Source organism: Schistocerca piceifrons, chromosome 11 (assembly GCF_021461385.2).
Source record: "Schistocerca piceifrons isolate TAMUIC-IGC-003096 chromosome 11, iqSchPice1.1, whole genome shotgun sequence".
Taxonomy (NCBI): Eukaryota; Metazoa; Arthropoda; class Insecta; order Orthoptera; family Acrididae; genus Schistocerca; species Schistocerca piceifrons.
The window spans coordinates 20,763,512-20,787,382 of NC_060148.1; the positions used below are offsets into that span (position 1 = coordinate 20,763,512).

Genomic DNA, 23,871 nt, shown 5'->3' on the forward strand with positions numbered 1-23,871 from the left:
TTCGCGAACTATGTTTCGCCAAACTCTAAGCTCTGGCTCGCCCTCACATCCCTAGGCCTATGTAGCCCCTTTCAACATGCTTTAGCCAATAAATGGCCTTTCTCTAAAAAATAAACAATCATTCCATAGCGCCCACCGCCTGCCTATATGCCCATCCTGTACACTATCAATTGTCATCCAGTGTGACAGTACAGAAAGTATAGAGGAAAAGAGAAGAAAAATTCATTGTGGAGTAGGATCAAAACCACAAACCTCTTCTGTGCTACTTCACAAGGTGAAATCTTTTCGCCGGCCGAAGTGGCCGTGCGGTTAAAGGCGCTGCAGTCTGGAACTGCAAGACCGCTACGGTCGCAGGTTCGAATCCTGCCTTGGGCATGGATGTTTGTGATGTCCTTAGGTTAGTTAGGTTTAACTAGTTCTAAGTTCTAGGGGACTAATGACCTCAGCAGTTGAGTCCCATAGTGCTCAGAGCCATTTTTTTGAAATCTTTTCAACGGGTTTAAATTTGTTGATATATGTGGAATAAACGCCGCCATGACGAATGGTTTTTGGGTGAGATACCCAGCACTTTAAATGGCAGCAGCATCAGTCTGTTCTCCTATCCGTGTCAAGACTGTTTACTAGCTCTGAAGTCCATTTCTCTTGAACATAAGCTGTCAACCTCTAACAAAGTTGGTATATCTTGTATTTTCATAACCTCACAGAATTTCTGCCATAAAACACATTTATCACATTGCCCAGGCATTCATGTTTTCCTTTGGCATAGATATTCTAATTCCACTCATCTCAGTATTACATACTTCTTGCCATAACTTGCATACAGAAAAATGCACATTTAAAATCTGCTTTGTGTATTCTGTCACCCATTGTCTTTGTGATGCCTTTGCTTTCTCATCAACAAAAAAATTTAATTTTTAACAACAAGTTTCGACCATCCCATAGCATTGAGTACAACTTTAATGTGGCTGTGTCTAGTCATTAGAAATAGTTGATTCCTACTACTGCCAGGTATGTGGTTTACACTGCTGACTAATACATTACTTTATTTTTCAATGTGGTAGTTTAAATACTATGGCTACACAACATTGTAATTAAGACAGGAATGTCATTCTGCTTGCAAGGTAGCTCGTAGGTGGACTGCACACCTTAAGGAGGAGTTGAGGGGCAGAGCGAAAGGGTGAGGACAATGTAGTCAGAGAGAGCAGGCGAGAAGGAGACAGAAAAATGGTGGTCGAGGAAGAGACAGAAAGAGTAACAGAGGAAAGATGTAATGAGTGTGGGAGGAGAAGATGGCCTACCAGATTCGAATAAATAGGTACCCTCGCAATGTACTCAAATGGGTACTAATATACTGCTGATCACTAGTAAATTCACAATCTATGTTTATTTCAATTAGCCAATGACTTTTCTCATTCTACATGCAATATTTGTGATGTGAATGCTTGCAATATTCTCAAGATCATCCCACCCCAAATTTAGTCTAGCATCCTCACTGTTAGAATCACTGACAATATACTCCCAATGGATCTTCGAGAATATTAAAGAATATTCGAATTAATACAGCTAGTGTAAATCTGTACATAAGAAGACCTAATTTGGTGATCAGCTTTTCTAACACACATTCCCATGATTCCACCTTGTGGTACATTTTACTGTGCTCTTTGCAGACACACTAACAGCTCTCTCCTACACTGCGTACTTCACAGCATAGCACCTACTGACCCTAACAATCATCTGTGACCTAACAGTTTGCCTCGAGTTGTAGTGTTGTGCTTTTCCTATCCACAAACCTGTTATCTCAGGTCTTCAGCCTTTGCCTCCCTACTGTTGCCCACATTTATCAAGTGAACTTTTTCCACACTCACAGCTTTAGCTCAAATGGGTTCAGGCATTTGACACATATTTCTGGACAATGTATTCTTGTTCTGGCAATCTTTGGTTTCCCCTCCCATTAGTGTCTTGCACTGGACTCAAGATCATGTCCAAGATTTTCAGCCTCCAAAATTTATTTTGCATTCCCTGCCTGTATGATGCTCAAGGACTTGGTTCTAGAAAGCAACAGGGTAATATAACTAAACTCTATTCTAAATTACTTTAGGACTTGCAGCTAGAAATGAAATAGTGTGGTGAGGCATGCAATGCCAGCAGGGCACACATTCAGTCCATTCCAAGGGATAGACCTTCACCACACTGCCAAAATACTTCCCAAGCACAGTGTAGTTCAGTTTTTGGCAGCTTACTGTCCTAAGGAATCATTCAGTGCACTATGACACTGTTTGCATTCATTTCGTACAGTTATAGGGTTGAAATTTTACCTGTATTTACTGTTATTTGTTGTGGACTGTGCAGTGCTTAACAATGCCAAAAGCAGCTTCATCAAATGTTATTCAGTGGATATATCGATATCACTCTTTTTCAAAGCACTGCTATACAAAATCAAAATCAGTTGAGAGAAATAGTTTGTGCATAATCTGCCTCCACCATCAACATCTGTTCTTGATAGTGCTCCCAAATGTACTGTTGTTGATGAGAAACTTATGCCAAAATAAAAGGAGGAAATTACTGGTTTCATCTTCCGAATGTGAAAGTCAAAAATTTTAAAAAGATTGTTCATATAAATGCAATTTCTCTACATAAACTACAGTTGCCTAGATAGAAAAATTGACAGGTTGACAACGCCAGTAGAATTTGAAATGGACCCAAATTAAAGATTATGTTGCAAAACAGTGATGAAACAAGTAAAAAATGTACACTGTCCGCGGTTGGGGAACTCAGTAATGAAGCTGTTGGGAACATTACCAAGGAACGTGTGGTGTAATTACCTGCAGAGCAGATATATTTTCATAAATTTTAATTCTTACTAAGAAGGCTGTTGTTGGCAACTACAATCAAATGAAGTGCACCTCAGGAATTCAGCACTAATGACACTAAAGAAATCTTCATTGTTCACATCATAATTGTTGGAATTATAATGTAGTGAATGTTATAAATGCTCTTCTTACTTTCAAACAAATTTCCTTACTTGTACCTATTGTGATTTTACACACAATCATTTTCATACTATTGGAGTTAGTGATGTACTAAGGTTCTAGTGCTTTATATTCAGCTGTATGTTGTACCTATGTATCAACAGTTCTCCAGGGTGGCAAACATGAAATTCAGTGTGTAGTGGGACACACTGCACCTCTCCAGAAGAAAGAACCACCGTATCTGTTTCCTCAGGTAATGCTCTACACACCAACTTTCATGGATGCTGCAAACAACCATTTCAGCTTTTGAATTTGCCATGGTTGCGCCAAGCACAGGGTCCCCCATTCGATATATCACTGTTAATTTCTCAAGTACTATGTTGAACGTGCTTCGATGATGACGACGACAACCACCACCACCACCACCACCACCACCTTTCTCCAAGCTTGTGTGTGCACTAAATCTACTGTACATCTCTCACTCTCATTATCACCTTTGCTATTGTCCCTGCCCATCTGCTTACTATACCTAACTTTCTTGTTTTGCAACACACTCTCAGTGCTGTGCAATCATTGCCTGTAAGTACTGTGATCTTTAAGAAATGGGTTCCTTATTCTTTCATAACTTCTCCCAAATGTGTCCCATAATAAATGTGTAATTATAGTACATATCACTGCCTACATAGATATATACACACTATATAAGTCACCTAATGGTGCATGCCAGAGGGTACTTCTGGTACCACTACGTGCATTACTTCACACTTTCCAATTGCATTTGAAGGTGGTGTTTGGGAAGAACGATTGCCAGATAGCATCTATATTATCACTAATGCCTCCTATTTTGTTTCTAGAATCGTTTTGCAATATATATATCGGAATAAATAGTATACTGCCAAATCTTGCCATGTACTGAAGTACACTATACCCTTCTAAAAAAATCTACTATTTTAGAGTTGTCGGTGCTTGACGAGGTTCCACTATTGAGTACGTAACGAACATAGAAATTAACTAAACTCCATTAAAGTTCCTATTTGATATGTGTAATAGCAACATTTTTTCCCCCAACTGAGACGGAAACACCTCACTACTTTATTCCCTGATGTCTTAACACATATCCTATCATTCTGTCCCTTCCTTTAATCAGTTTTCCCATACATTTATTTCATTGACAGTTCAGTTGAGGACTCCATATTCCTCGTAAGTTCACCTAATTTTCAGCAGCATTTTCTATGCCACATCTCAAATGTTTCACTTCTTTTCATTTTCCAATCACGTCTACCTAGTAAAAATATCAACACTCACCACAATTGATCTTAGTCCACAGAGCTGGTTACTGTCACCTAAAATAGATATCTAAGAGGTGTTACAAATTTTTGTAAGGAGCTTAAATTTAGTACACTATGGTGATTGTTAATCAAATAAATATGGAATTTCACAGACCATCACCATACTGTACTAATTTTAATGCTATTTACAAACATTCTTGCTATCACGATGTTTTCTCTTTGCAAAATTGTTTTGGATAAGTAATGTTCCATTACACTGTAAATTTATGCCATGTGTACTGGATAAACCCATTGCCTTTACACAGGGCAAACACACAATTCCAGTAATTCAGGCTGTTTTTCTTTAAATACTTCAGCAAATAGAAATGTATGCCAAATACAACACTTATCAGATAACTTACTGCTTATGGATGATTGCTCTTACACTATTTCTATTGTAGAACTGTGACAGAGACAAATGAATTGACAGCTGCTGCAAAGGAGAGTCTTCTTTGGTACATTTGTTCCAAGTACGAATTTGAGGCATTCATTATTTACATGTACAATAAAATTACCATGGGTTACAGTTAATAAACTTAGTTTCCTAGAAGTTTTATTCAAATCGCATTAAACACAAGAGAATAACATACCTACAGTCAATTGAAATTTTATAAAAATTCTGGAGAAGTGCTACTATCCTACGTTTTAATGTTTCATCATTTATGATCACTGAGATTTACTGCACCCATTGCATTACAAGATGTTCATACTGTACTTCATGCACGATGAATCACTGATGTGAAAACTTACATGATGTTCAGTGCCATCCAAATCCTGTTTCAGTTCTGGGTCATGCTTTATACGAACACTAGGCATCGTTAGTGGATCTTCAAGAAACTGAAAAAAGAAAGAATGATGGCATATTCAAAGCAACCGTCCCTTGCACTTGAGTGGTGGTTACACATCATGCAGGGCTAAAAAGCTATTGGTCAGATGTATTCACTTACTGGCCTTAGGTAACAAGAAAACGTCTGTCACATTAGATTAGATTTATTTTCATTCCAATTGAGCCATATTGCTGAGGTCCTACACGATGCGGAACATGTTAGAAAAACAATAATACACGACAAACATTTGAAACTAAAGCACCGTTTAATTTAGAGGTAGACACATCAGAGATATACCAACCAAATCAACAGAAATTATTTCTCACACACACACACACACACACACACACACACACACACACACACACACACCGCGCGCACGCACGCACGCACAGGATATCTTATCTTTCTCAACTAAAGTTTTCCTCACTTTGCAAGGGAGACATGTTATTGTGGGTAGACAGTTCATGCAGATAAACGCACTAATACAATACTATTTCATTTCAAGACAAAATTACACACACTATCTAAAATATCATGACAATTTTCTCCTTTTCACCAGTACCACTATCATCCATTTTCATGCTTTATTTGAATATTTAAATAGTGTGCCACCATTGTAATTTTATTTGAGGCATTTTTGCTGGGATGGTCGCAGTCACCAGCATTGACACAGGCCACTGAGCACATCAGGATTTGTGTAAGCAGGTAGAAATTTCTGTATCATTGAGTAAATCATGCTATGTGACAAATTTCTAAAATTTCTACTGTTTTACTGCAAAGTTGATTCATTATTGTGAGGAATTGGATAAATTTATGTGCATAGAAATGCACTATATTTGCTGATGAATGGAAGATGCTGATTACTCGCAGTGTTTATGTAGATGACAACAGGAATTATTATTAATATATTTGCAATTGCATGACAGAGAAACTCCAGTAACATTACTAAACTGAACTGTGTGCCTCATGTATGAAGCCAAATCCTAAACCTTTCATGTTCCAAGTGCACAGGAGCACGCGAAACTGGCCAATTGTCTGTAAAATGCTTGGTGAAGTGTCTGGTGTGGTCAATGGCTTCAAGCTTGTGATGCAACTCGATTGAACTCTCCACACTCTTCGTAAGTACAAGATCAACTGCAAGCTCTCTCTCGTTACATGTGACTGATTGATTCAGATGGAAACTTCTTCATGAAGTAAAATGTAAAATTTTACAAAACATTAGTTAGTTCTATGTAACCCAAGCTTTTTGTTACAGTATTTGATTCGCTTTAAATTTATTCCTCTACCCTGTTATTTAAATTATTTTTACTATGTCAGATCTCACTGTGTACTGCAAATATTCACTTTCTGTTTCCTTTTTAGATATTATACCTGATACTACTAATATTTCTTGCAAGTCAGAACTACAACTAGTTGAAATGGAATTCACATCAAATCTCTTGACATACATCACAATAGCATTTCTTGATTTTTATTTAAGAATTCAAGTTAACTTCATTTTTGTATGGTTTCAGTCCTTCCAGCCCCCCTTTCAGGCTAGTTCAATCACTATACTATCAGTAAAATTTACATGAAAACAGAACTGCCTGTTTATGAGGACTCCAAATATCATTTAGACATTTGAATGTATCCATTACAGTTGTCTAACACCAGAACCTTAAATTACATGAAATTTAATTTGATTCATAAAACAGATTATAATTATGACATAGGGGTCATTTGACACCATGTAATGATGTCACAAACCACCACAATAGAAAAAACTAGTATTAACAGCAGTGTAGGGTGAGTCACGGTGCAATGTAGATGAGTGCAGCAAGCAGATGCCTTGACAGCTACAAGCTTGAAGATGGCACTTTGTTTTTGTGCAGTGTGAATGTGGAAACACTGACGCAGTAAGCTAGTTCAATGCATCTCACTTCTGTTTCGCACAAGGAAGCCAAATAAGTTCTTTGCAAAGTTATTGTTACTTATAAAGTTAAAAAACACCTCAGACAAGAAATGAAGTTATGCACCTTCAACACTGGAGGAACATATGACAATCCAACAAAAGTTGGCACAACTTTTGATGGGCCACGCCCCCTCCTCTAACCCCAAAGTGTATATTAGTAAGAACTGTTGCAGGCCGTAATAGGAAGCTATGATGGCTGAAAAGCCAATTTGTGTAGCCATTGACATAATATTTTTTATTCGATGGCAAGACAAACACAGTATTCAACCTAACAACTACCTTGACATCTCAAGTGCCAGAGTGGGATCAAACTGAATTTTCAAAGAAAAAACCTGCCGGCAGGGAGTAAAACAAAAAGTCATATAACACTGGGTTTTCAGCAACTATTTTTGCTCTTTTGTTTCTGATATTTATTTGTATCCTGCAGGGCTCTGTACAAAAACAGGAAATAATGGAAAAGAAAACTGTCAGTTTCTAGGCTAACTGAAACCTCACAGAAGGCTATATGTCAGTCTGTCAGAACATAGATTCCATCTCTGAGAGGAAAGTGTTATTACCTGCTCTACACCCCAATACAAGAACCACTTGTAAGCAGCAAAAGAACATGAAGACAGGACTATCCACACAATACCACTCACCAAAACCAAGATTTGTATACCACATAAAATAATTAATAAAATTTCAAAATCAAAGTTGCACATCTGTTCTGTATACACACATATATGATTATATAACATTAACAGAATCATCAGCGTGTGTCAAAAGCACGCTGTGAAGGAAAAGCCACACACAAAATTATTATGTTGTATGTTAACAGCATGACTGAGCTGGTTAACACCTGTGCATTGTCTATTATATAATATCCTCCCATTGCCTGTCACCAAACCACTTCAGAGACGTTTTACAAATATCTTCTTTTTACCATAACCATGTGCGGTACGTGGACTATCATTTGTAAAGTTTAGCTAATAAACCTCTCCACAGAAGTTGTTGGATTGAGGAACTATGTTATTAATATGAGCACATTAAAGCCATTTCAAAGTAACATACGTATCTCTTAAGTACCTGCACTTACCAGGTCTCCATGGCAATGCCTAAGAAACAACAGAAGCCCCTGGGGTTCCAGTCAAGATGCCACAGGCCCATAAGCTTTCCAATGTGCTTGACATTGCTGACTTTTTTCACCAAAAAGGAAAGGGAGGACACTGGCTGCAAGATTATTCGTGTTTGCCTTATTATAAGACAAGATGTGCTGAGTGTTGTTGATTGGACACCCAAACCAACACAACTCACTCCACCTGTTGGGCCTGAAGAATACCTCCTTGCAGCATCCAATCAAGCAGTGAGGGGTTGCTCATCACTGGGAAAGCCAAGACTCTCAAGCAAACAGCAGCCTTGTGTAGTGATACACACCACTATGAAGAAATGTGGCAATACATACCACTACAGAGAAGTGATGCATATCCCTACATCATCAAATGATACTTGCAACTAGAAGTTATTTGTGTAACAAGATTAGAGAAACAAAATATATTGAGTATAAATGTACATGGCACAAGAGACATGTCAACATCTTGTGTTTGCCATGGTTCCATCTGAGATGTGGTGTTCCATCATTACCTAATTTTTCTACATGGCTGGGTTATGTATGACCCTCAATATTTTTCCATGTACTGATGGATCATCATCTGCAACTAAATTATGTTCCTTTGAGTTAGGTTGGCTGATCAGCACATCTCTACCTATGAAACAATGTTTTTGCACAACAAAATGTCATGTCTGTTTTGTAGAACTCCACTCACAAGCTACACTTCTTTACTTTATGGAAAACAATGTTTATCTTCATGTCCCAATCACTATCTATTATGCCTGTGCCAAGTTGAAGGCTCCAATAAGAACTTTTTATTTTATTTTATGGTGATCTTAGCTCCCTATTTTCTGACCTGTGTTATTCAGTGGAAGATGATAGGGTACACCTGTAAAGACCATGAGGGTACTGTGGTCAAGAAGATGCTAACCAAATAGTAGGTTATATGCAGAATGAATTTTTTAGGTTAGAAAACCACCGGTAAAGACAATAAGCAGGTAGCTGCAGATACATTGTGGGTCACCTAATTTTGGTACTGAGGAAAATACATGTCAAATGTCACAAAAACTAAATGCAAATGCAAAGTAAAAGTAAAGCTTTCTTCAACCTGGAGGTAGTTATTAACACAATAGTGCTCTAGCAGGCACTGTCTTACTGGATGCAGTATGCCACTGGCTTCCTCCAACTTCTGAACTCACTAACACAGTTAGTTACACGAGGACCTACAGCGTCACCCTGGAATGGAAATTGTCATTTTCCACATAGACAATTTCCATATGTGAAAAAGTGACAGGTGATACTTGGAACTTAACCCAAAACACTTGAATTTGTAGCCTCACACTTATACATTCAATAAGCAATCGTCTTACTCTTAGAAAAATGTGTAAGCATTCAAGACAAGATCTAGAGTTTCGTTAACAGTAGCACTGCACACACAACACTGGAAGGAAAACGAGAAATAATTAGCAACAAAATCTCATATTGCATACAGAGGACCCATCAGAAAGATGCACCACAGAACACTGGCAGTAACACATTTATCATCATGAAAAATCAGTAATGTGCAATGAGATAAATCTACATTTATCTCATTGCATGTTACTGAAATCTGAAATAATCTGCATGCTGTTAACTATCAAATGTGAGGAAAAAATTATTTTTAAGTGTGAGGTGGAAAAATAACCATTTGAGTTCCAACATCCACCCATCATATCCTGTGAACTACGTAACTGGAATTGCATGCATTGAGAGTGGGAGAAAGATGTGGAGGACAATTAAATCAATGATGTACAATATGATATGAGGTTATGCAAACAGACAACATGAGCCACGTCCTTTTATCAGGAACTGTCCCTCCATTTCCTCAAAGAGATTTAGGGAATCCACAGAAAATGAAGATCTAAATTTCCAGAGGACAATCTGAACTCATTCATCTCAAAATCATGTCCTGTGACGGTGTCACAGCTCTGAGAACAAAAACAACAGGAAAATGTTTTTTCTGTTAGCAATAGACATGCCCAAAATAATCAATTCTCTAAATACAGAGATTGGATCCTGAGCACTGGACTACTAAATCAGCACAGATCACGACTGTCAAAAACAAGTTTTTAAAGAAAGGAATATACTTCTGCCTAACAAACCTGTTAAAGTTATTAGAAACTATATAATAACCAATACACCCAGCTATGGGGAATGATGTGGAGTACAGTGAGGACCTGCATCTGTTTAACAACAACAACATAACATAGTTACACGGCCGCAGACATCTGTATAACAGATTCAAATGAAGCCAAATCTACTGGATCTCCACTGCCAACCAAAACTGAACATAAGAATCATCAAGTCAGCTTATATAAGAAGTGTTCCACTAATTTATAAGGAAGACCATATCTTGCAAAAAATTAAATGGAAAAAGAAATCCCAGAACTTTTGAAAAAAAATGTTTGAAAATGGACTAAAAGCATCTCTACAAATGCTTGTTGACACTGTTGCACACAGAAGCAAAAGAGAAGACAGGAACAGAAAGACATAATTACACTGCTTTACCTCAGAACATAAAATTGCGTTTCACATTTTTTACTACAGCATCGATACCAAAATGACAGATATATAATTGACTAAGGTGGGGACAGGAGGGAGAAGGAAAAACCAAAGTTATTCTACACAGAGTAGACCGCTAGACCTGAAAGGGCAGCCATCAGATTAAATAAAACACGTGGATGTTGTACAACCACCTCTGTCAATGGAAGTGTTACTTTATGGGACAATGGCTTCACAAGGGAATAGAGAAATGCACGTCATTTCGGTTTGTAAGAAGAGGCGCAGGAAACATGTTTGGAGCTGAAGACCTTAACATCAGATAATTGTTCACCAATATAACGATTTTGGAAAGGAAACAGTTCCTCTGCAAGAATAAAAATGGATCCTACAGTCATTGATCAAGTAACATTGATTGCTCTGTTCACTCACAGTGCTGCTGCAATGCAGTCAGCCAACACAATTTTGAATACCAGATGATTTCAGCTAATGAGGAACGTCCACAAAGTGATCTAGTGAATGTTTAACATTAGAAAATCTTCTATGTAACACATGAAAAAATTTATTTGGGCCACATTGATGAGTTAAACTTTGATTTCTTGCGTTTTGTGGTCTGTCCCCTAGCCATTATGGACACATCACTGTGACAATAATAACTAGACTGAAAAGGGGATCTTACAGATCATCCTCTTCAATTTCCTTCAGATTCATAGTATACGGAGTTTAGTGCTGGACCATCAATTTCCTGAGCCAGTACTATGCCATTACCAAACAACTAAAAAAATTTACTTTGAAAATCAGAAGATTTTTGAGTGCTGTCAACTACAAAATATTTCCTACTTATTAACACAATTGCTGGTAATTGAGAGTATATCATAAAAGTGCAGTAATGAAAAAGTTGCTGGTTCAAATCTCCTAGCAGGAACTACTACTACTTTTTAAAAACTCCAATGTCAACTAACAAATTGCAAATTTAACAAATACTGAATTGTAATGGTTTAGTAAAAATTACATCTTTTTACATTAGGCCTACTTGACATTTTAAAACAAAGATTTTGATACATTTATGGGCAATTTCTTCATTTTCTATCTGATGATTTCCATTTTTATACCAAATTTAATTTTTTAACAATACTTGCATTTTTATGTAATTTTTAATTAAAATAACTTTTTCATAAAGTATGATTCAGCATGAATTAAAATTACCATTCGTTTTACATATGGTATTTAAATCAAACTAAAAGAACTGGTTTCTATTAGTGTGATCTGAACCACCAACTTTATGATTGTTATAGAATTATCCTATGCACTCCGCTACAGACAACGATGTAATAAATTTTATATCACCCAATGTCCAAATGCATTTCTTGTTTCTACTTTCATGGAGAACTGTGTCACACTGCTTTACCTAAGATGAAAACCTATGAGGAAACAAGTGACGTCCCCTTGGCAGGCCTGGAGGCATGCTTGGTTAGAGTAATTGTTAAAGTAACTGATCCATAAACCAGGAGTTATGGCCTTAAATCTGAGACATAGCAACAGTTTTCATATCTATCTGTGTATGTGTATCAATTAAGTCTCTCAGAACTGTTATTTATGTTTATATAGATAGGGAAGTAATTCTACAAATATATATGCTAGAACAATTTCTCCTGCTCAAAGACAGTACTTTAAACAATATAGCGTACAGCCCCCACCCCAAACATACCATGGACATTGCTGAGGTAGTGTTGCTTGCATGTCAATGATACTGAAAACAATGTTAGGTGCAACTACAAGTAAGTATTATCTGTGGAGAAATCAAGCTAACCCATGCTTCCTCAAGGGGGATAAAATCCTTTTCAGTAGTTACAGGAGCAATGGTCTGGATAATCAACTGACCTGGCCTTGTAGCATTAAATAACTTCCTTTGCCAATACTGGAAATGGCTGAAAGTAAAGGGCAACTGTAGCTGTGTGTTTTTGTTCTCAAGATCATGCATCTCTACTGTACAAAATTATCTTAGGATCATTCTGGAGATAAAAAATCCCCCATTCAGATCTACAGGCAGAGACTACCCAGGAGAATGTTATCAGGAAAAGCAAGACAGGCAGCCTATATGTCAGAGTGTGGAGTATTAGATATCTTAGTATGGTAGGCATATATCACTAGGGTTGGGTTGTTTGGGGGAAGAGACCAAACAGTGAGGTCATCGGTCTCATCGGATTAGGGAAGGAAGGGGAAGGAAGTCGGGCGTGCCCTTTCAAAGGAACCATCCCGGCATTTGCCTGGAGCGATTTAGGGAAACCACGGAAAACCTGAATGCGAGTCCAGTTATATCACTAGGGTCATGATAAATACTGCCTACGGAAAAATTAAAGTGACCTTTGGAGAAAAGAGAACCACTTGCATGATAATCAAGAGCTCAGATGGAAAACCAGTTCTAACCAAAGAAGGGAAAGCAGAAAAGTTGATTGTGTATTTACAGGGTCTATACAAGGGCGATGTACTGGAGGGTACTATTATGGAAATGGAAGAGGACGGAGGTGAAGATGAAATGGGAGAAATAATACTGTGTTATGTGTTTGACAAAGCACTAAAAGTGTCTGAGTCTAAACACAGCCCAGGGAGTAGACAACATTTCATTAGAACTACTGATAGCCTTGGGAGAGCCAGCCCTGACAAAACTCTACCATCTGGTGAGCAAGATGTATGAGACAGGTGAAATATCCTCAGACTTGAAGAATATAAATTCAAATCCAAAAGAAAGCAGGTGTTGACAGAGGTGAAAATTACCAAACTATCAGTTTAATAAGTAATGGCTACAAAATACTAACACGAATTCATTACAGACGAATGCAGAAACTGGTAGAAGCCGACCTTGGGGAAGATCAGTCTGGATTCCATAGAAATCTTTGAATGCATAAGGCAATATGGACACTACAACTTACCGTCAAAGATAGATTAAGGAAAGGCAAACCTATGTTTCTGGCATTTGTAGACTTAGAGAAAGCTTTTGACAATGTTGACTGGAATACTCTCTTTCAAATTCTGAAGGTGGCAGGGGTCAAACACAGGGAACTAAAGGCTATTTACAATTTGTACAGAAACCAGATGGCAGTTATAAGGGCCAAGGGGCATGAAAGGGAAGCAGTGGTTGGGAAAGAAAAGAGACCCAATGTTATTGAACCTGTATATTGAGCAAGCAGTAAAGGAAACAAGAAAAATTTGGATTAGGAATTAAAAATCCATGGAGAAGAAATAAAAACTTTGAGGTTTGCCAATGACATCGTAATTCTGTTAGACACAGCAAAGGACCTGGAAGAACAGTTGAACAGAATGAACAGTGTCTTGAAAGGAGGATGTAAGAAGAACAGCAACAAAAGCAAAGTGAGGAGAATGGAATGGAGTTGAATTGAATCAGTGATGCCAAGGGAATTAGATTAGGAAATGAGACGCTTAAAGTAGTAGATGAGTTTTCTTATTTGGGGAGCAAAATAACTGATGACGGTCGAAGTAGAGAGGATGCAAAATGTAGACTGGCAAAACAAGGAAAGCTTTTCTGGAGAAGACAAATTTGTTAATATTGAGTATAGATGTAAGTGTAAGGAAGTCGTTTGTGAAAGTATTTGTATAAAGCCATGTATGGAAGCGAAACATGGACGATAAATAGTTTAGACAGGAGGAGAATAGGGGCTTTCGAAATGTGCTGCTATAGAAGAATGCTGAAGATCATATGGGCAGATCACGTAACTAATGAGGAGACACTCAACAGAAACGGGGAGAAGAGGAATTTGTGGACCAACTTGATGAGAAGAAGGGATCGGTTGGTAGGACATGTTCTCAAGCATCAAGGGACCCCAATTTAGTATAGGAGGACAGTATGGAGGGAGACCAAGAGATCAATACACTACACAGATTCAGGAGGATGCACGTTGCAGCACGTACTTTGAGATGAAGAAGGTTGCAAAGGATAGGGAAGCATGGAGAGCTGCACCAAACCAGTCTCTAGACGGAAGAAGAAGAAGAAGAAGAAGAAGAAGAAGAAGAAGAAGATGACGACGACAGCGTAGGAAGGTTGGAGAGTTTAGAAAGGAAAAAAGGATAGGTTGTACTCAGTTGTAGTAGGATCTCAAACACAGTGGCAGAAAGGACAGGATTCCTAGTCAGGTCAGTGCAGGATTACCAACAAAAAACCAAATAGGTGCCATCTATGGACAGGCCTAGTAATGAATAAGAAAATAGAAACATGAGTAAGCTATTATCAACAGAAATGCCAATAAATTACCACAGTTGAAATAGGAATGAAGAAAATACGACAGTGGTAGAAATTTGTACGGCAACTAGACCAGCAGATGGGAAGAGGAAAAAGTTTGATGACAAAAAGTTATTCAGTAGCTAAGGAAGATGAAAACCAATTCTAGAAGGGAATGAAATTCAATAGTAGGAACAGGAAGAATAAGCATAATAGCAGGAAAATAACCAATAGCAGAAAGGAATGAAAGGGGGAAGCCACATGGTAGAATTTTGAACATTGCATGAATTAATCACTGCGAACACTTGTTTCAAATATCATGAAAGTAGTTTATGTATGTGGAATAACCTGGAGACACCAAAAGATATCAAACAGATTATGTAAAGGCAAAAACAAGGATTTCAAAACCAGATTTTAAACTACAAAACATTACCAGTAATAGATGTGGACTGGCTAGAGTTGTTTTTATTAACTGCTAAATAACACTGAAGAAATGGTAAAAGTAGAATTTAAGCAGATCTGGACAAATTAATGGAACCAAAACTCACTGATGGTTTCAAAATGAGCATTAGGCAACAAGTGATAAATAGAGGAAAGGAATACAGTGGATGATGATTAGCCTGCTTTGAGATGAAACAGTGAAGGCAGCAGGAAACATATGTAAAAAGTAAGACCTAGTATGAATACCTATATGAATATCTTGGCACCTCATGATATACCGAATTTAACTGATGAGAGGAGAAAATACAAACCTGCAGCTATATAAGCAGGCAAAAGGAATACGGAATGATGTTGACAGGACATGCAGTATGGCTAAACAAGAATGGTTGTAAAGCAAAGGGAAACGAACTTGCTCTAGAAAGGGGAAAGGAAGTAGGTGTAGAGCAGAATTTGATACAGCACTGGAAGAGTGAAGAAGTAACAAGGCCATTGCAGTTGATGACATTCCCTCAGAATCATTGATATACTTGAGGAAGCCATCCATGACGAAATTATTCCACTTTTGTGCAAGATATGAGAAAGCTGACATACAGTCATACTTCAACAAGAATGTAATAATTCAAATTCGAAGAAAGGCAGGTGCTGACAGGTGTGAATTTTATCAGACCACCCAATTAATATGTCATGCTTGCAAGAATGGAAACACACACACACACACACACACACACACACACACACACACACACACACACACACAGTCAGCAGGCACTGGGACATGACAGCATCTGCTTCTGGCATGAGCAACCATCTGTTAGGGTACGTGATGAGGTATGAGGAGACATGGGGCAGGGGGAGAGAGGGATAGAAGTGTAAGGGTGGGAGGAGGGGAGGGGGAAGATACTGTGTTCCCTGTGAGAGAATGCAAGGATGTGGCAGAGACAGTATGGGATGCTAAAGGCAGTGTTGGGAAGCTGTACTGTGGAAGGGGAAGGGGAGGAGAGAAATCAAGAAAGAGTGTTTGTGTGTGTGGGGGGGGGGGGGGGCGTACTGAAGTAGTGAGAGCATGGAAGGGCATATGGGTAGAGGACATGGACTAGCATAAATTAAGTCCAGAGGGGTTACAGGAAGTAGTGATAGGTTGTGTTAGAAGGTAGAATCCAGATGGTGTTGGCCATGAAGCAGTCATTGAACTGAAGAACAACATGCTGGGGGCACTTTCAGCAAGTGGGTGGTCCAGCTCTCTCATGGCCACAGTGGTCACTCATGCAGATAGAGCGTGTTAGTTGTCATGGCTATGTAGAAAACAGCACAGTGGTTTCAGGCTGGTAGTTGCCAATGACATGGTTGCTTTCACAGGTAGCCCAGCATTTGTGTTGGAGACGTCCGACAGGGCTGGAGGGATCAAGCATGTCCTGCATGTAGGGGTTAACAGAAACGTCTGAGTCCACCCATCTGCTTTGACCAATGACGTCACCAATATGGTGGAAACGACCATTCACAACTCCCATATCGCAGCTATGACGTCATTACATAAACATGACAACCAATGCAAAAATAGATCGAAAAACCATCAAATTCATATTCTTCCAAAAAATATAATGAAACTAATGGGACAAGTGGAAGGGAATTGGGGGTTTTTGAGTGGGACAAACAAAAAATGAACACATGCCACTTAACCAAACGATAAAATAAAATGAGCACAACCTTCCCAAAATGAATTAAAGACTATTTCCACTGGAATCTAACACTTCCCTTGACCCGGATATTTCATCAGTTCTGTTGGTTACAAAATACAACTGGGAAAGGTGAAGTGATTATTTCTCATTTTGGGGCACAAGAGGTAGTGTAAAACCTGGCAGAGAATATGATTCAGTTACTCATCCTGGGTGGTACTGATTTGCAATGGGAGTGTTCCTTTATGGCCAACAGTGGTTGTGTGAGAGATTGTAGGTGACTGACGAAACAAAGCATGGGAGATCCCTTTCTGGAAAATGTTTTAAAGGAAATTTTAGACTGTGCATGCCTCAGACAGACCCTTAGCATATTCCTTCAAACCACATTATTTCCCAGTATTCTTAGCTGGTGGAGTCTACTTGAATTTCCTTTCACCATAACTCACTATACCAGAAAAAAAAAAATACCTTGCACACCTACTAATTCTTTCATCACCACTACTGCCAATATTAACTTTTAGATCATAGTATTATTTACTCTCACTGCTACTTCAGACACTCACGTCATTTTAATACTATTTGTCATATTATAACTGTTATCTTCAGAAAAATAAGATATGAAAAGGGTACTGTATATGTGAAACTGTGGTTCAATTTAATAGAGGGCCTGATGGACGTAATCAGATCAGGTTCACTAAACAAACCAACAGTATCAGAAAGGTGTCATAAATGAATCTTTATCTGGTGAAGGGCTTGCAATTCTGGGTGGCTAGAAATAAATCTTCTAGGTGGCCTATAAATCAATTGGCATAATATGGTGCCATACAAATGCCCTTTTACATACTGCAGATTTGTTTGTAGGCCATGCCTCCAAAGGAGAAGTAATTATAGGTGAGGATGTAGTTGGTCGTGGTGACAAAAAAGGGGCTGTAGGTTTGGTGGCAGACACTGGGAAAAGTAGTGTTCAGTAACAGAAAGCCATGAGTGTTGGGGATATAATCATAGCAGGGCGCCGAGTGGTAAAGGAACAGGAACTGTGGAGATTCAGTGTAGTAAATGATTGGTGTCTTTTGTGGTACGGTATGTTGTAAAAGGCTGAAGGTGTTGCCCCATTAGAGCAAAGATTCCATCTTTGGGAGCAAATTTAAAAAAAATGCATACATGCAACCACATTTTCTGAACTGTGCAAATGGGGACTCTTCCTGCTACATATCATTCATCCCCGTAACCCCCCTAGCCTAACTTCCACTCAACTCCCCCGCCCCCCTCCAGACTCCCAACACTGCACCTCGCAGCCCTATCCTGTCCTCCACCCCCATGTCCTTGCACAAACCCACAGGCAGCACAGCATCAGCCCCACCCCTACCCTGCTATCCCTCACCTCCCCACCCTATGCCACCTCTTTACCCCACCACTCACTTCAACCGATTTCTGTTCGCATTACCTGAAGTCATGCCCTAGTGCCATGTGTGTGTGTTTTGTACTTCATAAGAATGACTGTCGAAAAGCTTAAATATTTAGCAGTCAATTCATTCTAGCTACCTGCAACCTAAGGCCTCCTCAATATGGTGAGTAGGAATGTATCCTTTGTATATCATTATTCTATCCCGACATTTCTCTTGTGTGATTTCACTTTCTTTGTTCTTTGGAAAACATAACTGAGGCAACTGAGTTTTGTCTGTCATCATAGGACCATTTCAGATACAATCTCACATGAAAAGGTAGAACAGCAATTGCTCAGTTACACAGCTTTGAGCTAATGAAAGACAGATACGTTAACAATAAAGATGTAACTTGAGATAAAGGTGCAATGTAATCCTCACTTCTGTGGTTGTTCCAAAAAAGTGATAAGAGGAGATTGCCATGCCTAAGGCATGTTTTAATTTGCCGGAAGCTAACAGTGACATTCTATTATAATTACTTCTTTGATGAGCATCAAATCTGTAGGTGTATTTTTTGTGTTACAGGTGTGTCATGTTTGAGCCCGCACAGTTTCATTCTGTGATTACATTAACATTTAAGTAATTTGTATCATACCAAATATTTAGAGTGGTAATGGGAAGATCTACTGGTTAAACAGTACTGCAAACATTCTGTAGTTAGAACTGTAGCACTCACTTATTCTTTTAGAATCAGCATTAGCACCATTTCCTTCTTAAGCTTGTGAATTCTACTACCAACTACACTTTCATTTAATGGTATTTAAGGTCCTCAAATGTTTTCAACAACAGCTCTTGGTCCACCTACCATTTCCCTACATTTAATAGATTCTGAATACCTACTGAAAAAAACAAAAACCGACCAAGAATATTAAGACTGCTGACAAGAACTTTGAGGGTATAAAACCAATTACACCAAGAGAATATTGTAGGGGTCATGACTTTAGATTTCTCCACCAGGCACCATGATGGATAGACTGCCAAATATTGTATTTGCAATAAATCCACATATACCTTCCTCTTGTCTGAGACAGCAACTGTGGTCAACTTAAAAATTGACCACAAATATAGCATCTGATCAGTTCATCCAACAGACCATAGAACTGATCTACCGTACTAGCCATAGCATCTGCACTTTAGCAAGTTAAGTCCTACCCACATATTACTTCATCATATCCATCAATAATACCACTTTCTATCTAGACTTCAACACCACACCAAACAATCTTGAATTAGAAAATTAATTTGTAACACCTGATTGCTAACACCACAACAATTTAAGAACATGTGAATTTTATAGTAGACAACAGACCTGTAATCATTAACTGCTGACATGCCAACATCACACTCTAACAATATGCTACAGAAATTTTGAAATAAATTAAATACTAGAGAGCAGCATCATATACTACAGGACACCAATCCATTTCAAATATGTTGAACAACCAAGAGTCACACAACTATGTCAGCTCATGTATCAAAACCAACAGCCAATACCAAATGTTTCATTTGACAAACAACAGGACACGTAATCTGCTTGTTTACACACCACATAGCACATAAAAATTAATGAAACAATGGTAAGAAATACATGAAGCTATTTACCAACGAGCCTGATTCAGCATACACTTCATTCTTCTCTTTTTTCAGCCAATTAGTTCCCTTGCAGTCCATGATTGCCCTAGTAAGCCACTGAAAAACGAGAAATAAGAAGTGGTCATATTGTTTGCATTGTTACTATTTGTTATGGTGCACAGGTGGTATTTTCTGGCTGCAGCAAATGAGTCAATGCATATGGAAAATTTCAAAATGGCTGATGAAAAGAACTGGTTTACAACTTGCTTGTTATGAAGACTCTGAAGTCTCACTGTCGTTAATGGAAAACGAAACTCAATTTGAGAGAAAACAAAACCAACACACACATGGAAAAAAGATTATTAGTTGCTGCTGTTACTTAGTAACAGTTGCATGTGGTATACAATCCCATTCTGAATACGGTAACTGACATATCTTGCTTTCTTCACATAAATTTCTAACTGTCAAGCGAAGCAACTAAGACAATGCGAATTTAGCAAATATGTCTATTTACTATAGACAACAACAATTTTAAGAATGAAGAACAAAAGATTAAACTGAGTCTTGAGCTTACACTCTTGAGGTATATCAGAATCTATTCTGCAAATGCCTTAATATATAGAATAATGTAATATGTTCAGAATTATATTCTCAGCAATGTATGCGAGAACAGAAGAGAATTATTTCTCAATCATACTGGCTGCTCTTTCAATCCTTAATCTATAGACCCACATTTGCTCATGGTATTTAGGAAAGCACAACACGAAAATCCACCCCTACAGACAGTTCATTTTTTTTGTCTGTTTAACAACTGATTCCTTATACAGTCATCTATTATCAAAGTTATCAACCCAGTTTAGAGCAACACTGGACTCTTTACCCAGGCACTACAAAAACAACGCACACTGCAGCCTGCGGGTTGCATAGAAAAGTAAATGATTTTTTATTGTCAAGATTTAACACCTATTAAATTCCTCTAACAAGACTTAGTGAAATTACTTTCTTACATAAGAGTATCCATGACAATCTTATGTGGAGTTGTGATGTGCCGTATTTTGGCAGTGGCAAATACACATACCCTTTAGGCCTTACACAGTCGATTACATTTCCCATATCCTTCCAGAAAGGTGATGCACTACTCTTTCACAAAAATAGTTTCCAACGTGCACATTACTACAATAAGCAGTTAACAATATTTGCTAAACTATGGAGCACATAGCACATTGAAAACCCACGGAAAACGGAACACAATGAATCCCCTGTACAGCATTCTCTTTCATCCCAACATAATCAATCCCTGAAGTTCTGTCTTAACATGGGCAAATGAATCGGATGTATCGACAATACAACTGTTCAAGCTACAACCTGGACGAGCTACGCACCGGATTACAATGAACTCTATTAATGTTCCTAGTCATCCCTTCACAAATATTGTTACAGAACATCGCATGCACAACCCAAAGTCAATATAACAATACTAATGTAGCGTGTGTGCGAGTTTCATTAAGCGCCTTTTTTCTGTCAATCACGAAGTATTTCACACTGACCTTCACTTTCTCTAACTACCATACCATTTATAGAAACGTTTCCAGGTAATTTCAGACAACATGTCAAAATTTCAGCCGGTTCTTTTGCTAACTCACGGGAGACATTTAGCAATTTTATCAGACAGGACGTAAACAGCAAGCACATGACATACTAACAAATCGATCTGGTATTTCTCGTACATGACACACAGCATACGTACGTAATTTGCACTAATATGTTTGTTTAAACACTAATCACCTCCGGTTCGGAATGCGGAAACACAGGCTCTCTGAAAATAACAAGTGCTTGGTTCTTACACACATAACCTGAAATCATTACTTATACAATTCAAAGGCATTCCAAATCATAACCACTAACCAGAGAACAGGCGTCTAAAGCTAGAGAAATGAGGGATGCTCAACTACCGGACCTACCGATAGATGGCTCTAGCGCGTGCCGGCCAAAGATTATATAATTGAGTGTCCGCCATATCTGAATTTGGCGAAAACGAAGTGTCAAAACACAGATGAAAATGTTTTTCGTTCTGCGCCCTGATAAGTCTTTTATATTGGATGTTCTAGATATCTACACTTCAACATAATGAAGTGTTTCTTATCTAGTTAGAAAAAACAGTGACAGTTCTGCTATGAAATTCCTAAATTCGAGTGTGTTTCGGAAGTTTGACAAGCTGACCTATAAATTGTTTACTATTAATTTTATGAGTGCTTTACTTATTTACCCGTTTTAAAATACTATTTAATATTCAATGGAGCTCAACAAATTACCTTGGTTGCCAAAGCTTTTAACTACAGGTATAATTCGGAAAATCAAGTGTGGAAAACAGTGAAGACGTGTCTTGAAAAAAAGTTGACATCGTTTGCTTAGGGGTATCTTTACTGACAACAGAAATTACAACTGAACTATTAAAGTATTACTTAGTTATAAACGGAAAAACTGTTATTTTTCTTTATCTGAAGTGATGCATTACCGATCTGCATATATGCTGACACTGTAATTGCAACATTCACTTACGAATTAGGCTCTCTCTTTGATCAGAGATTTAAATGCCATAATTTTATTAACGCCTGTACATGACACAGTGTATTTCAACTGAGTGATAAGGTAGAAGCACCAGTTTTTGACAGTGCTTCAGTCTTCGATACGAGACAAGAAATACATTTAAATGAGACAAACACAAAGGCTAATGTTAAGGCTCCTCTTAAATGCATAACTCGTATCATTTGGAAGTTAAGTGTAGTAATAATATTATATTGGACTGATCCATGATGTAGGAAGGGAAGGAACTTGTTGAAAATAACATCAATCACAGCTGTTAATTTTAAGGTTGGGGGTGTCTTAAAACTGTAATTTTCAATTCTGACACCCAAATAATGGCTGGTACCATGGTTTTATTTTAAAATTGAATTCAAAACATGTCAGTGAGCAAAATTAGACTATGAATTACAACCATGGAATTTTATTTCTGTGAATGTTGGTTCCAGTCTTTGACATGGTGTCAATCACTGGAATGACTGGTTGTCATGATATGGCCCAAGCAAAAAACAAACCTGAAAGCGAAAGCTGTAGAAGCTGGCCAGACAGGCACCCCAATGGCTGCTACAATCTGTGTTAGACAAGGGTGACATTATATTGCAAATTTTGTGTAAAAAGTTCCATATTGTCTGAATTTGTCCTATACTGACAGGACATTCTAGTCCAGTCGATTTTCTTATCTGCAAAAGTACACTAGACAATACCAGTGGTACAAAGGTAGTGCCAAATTACAAACTATCCAGTAACAACAGAAGTATTGCTGGACAATGTACAGTAAATAACACGTAATAACCTGAGACATTCAGAATTGGTTTGAAGAAATAGAACAGCATTTGGAAAGAGAGTAACATTTTGAAAATAACAAATGACACAAGTAGAGTTTTCAGTTCTTATGAAAGCTCGCTTACTTTTTCTTTTTTTTCTTCTTCCTCTCTCTTCTCCATTCTCAAGGGAAAAATGTGATAAAATAAAAGTGCAAGAAAGTTGTGTACAATGTTGGAAATGATGAAAAAGAAAATCTCACTATGCTTTTAACAGCATATGCTGCTGTAAAGCTTGCTCCTCCTAAGAACATGATTTTCTCCCATATCTCTCTCTCTCTCTCTCTCTCTCTTTCTCTCTCTCTCTCTCCCTCCCTCCCTCCTCCATGTGAAGAGTATTCCTGTAATTATAGCTAATAGCATACCAAGAACATGAGGGTGTCACAGTGGAGATTTGTTTTCTGA

The 23,871-nt window shown here is 38.0% G+C and overlaps 1 protein-coding gene across 4 annotated transcripts in view; it reads right to left on the minus strand.

Moving 5' to 3' along the window:
• The window catches only part of LOC124719997 (zinc finger protein 160-like), a 90,095-nt gene extending 68,091 nt beyond the window's left edge, over nt 1-22,004 (minus strand). The window contains exons 1-3 of one of the 4 annotated variants that reach the window (XM_047245225.1): nt 21,851-22,004; nt 20,096-20,182; nt 5,048-5,134 (exon numbers count right to left, since the gene is read on the minus strand). In XM_047245225.1, the coding sequence (XP_047101181.1) occupies nt 5,048-5,134; nt 20,096-20,182; nt 21,851-21,928 (252 nt within the window). In that variant the 5' untranslated portion in view covers nt 21,929-22,004. The other 3 variants (XM_047245226.1, XM_047245227.1, XM_047245228.1) reach the window with 3 other exon arrangements.
• Between the last annotated feature and the right edge of the window lie 1,867 nt (nt 22,005-23,871).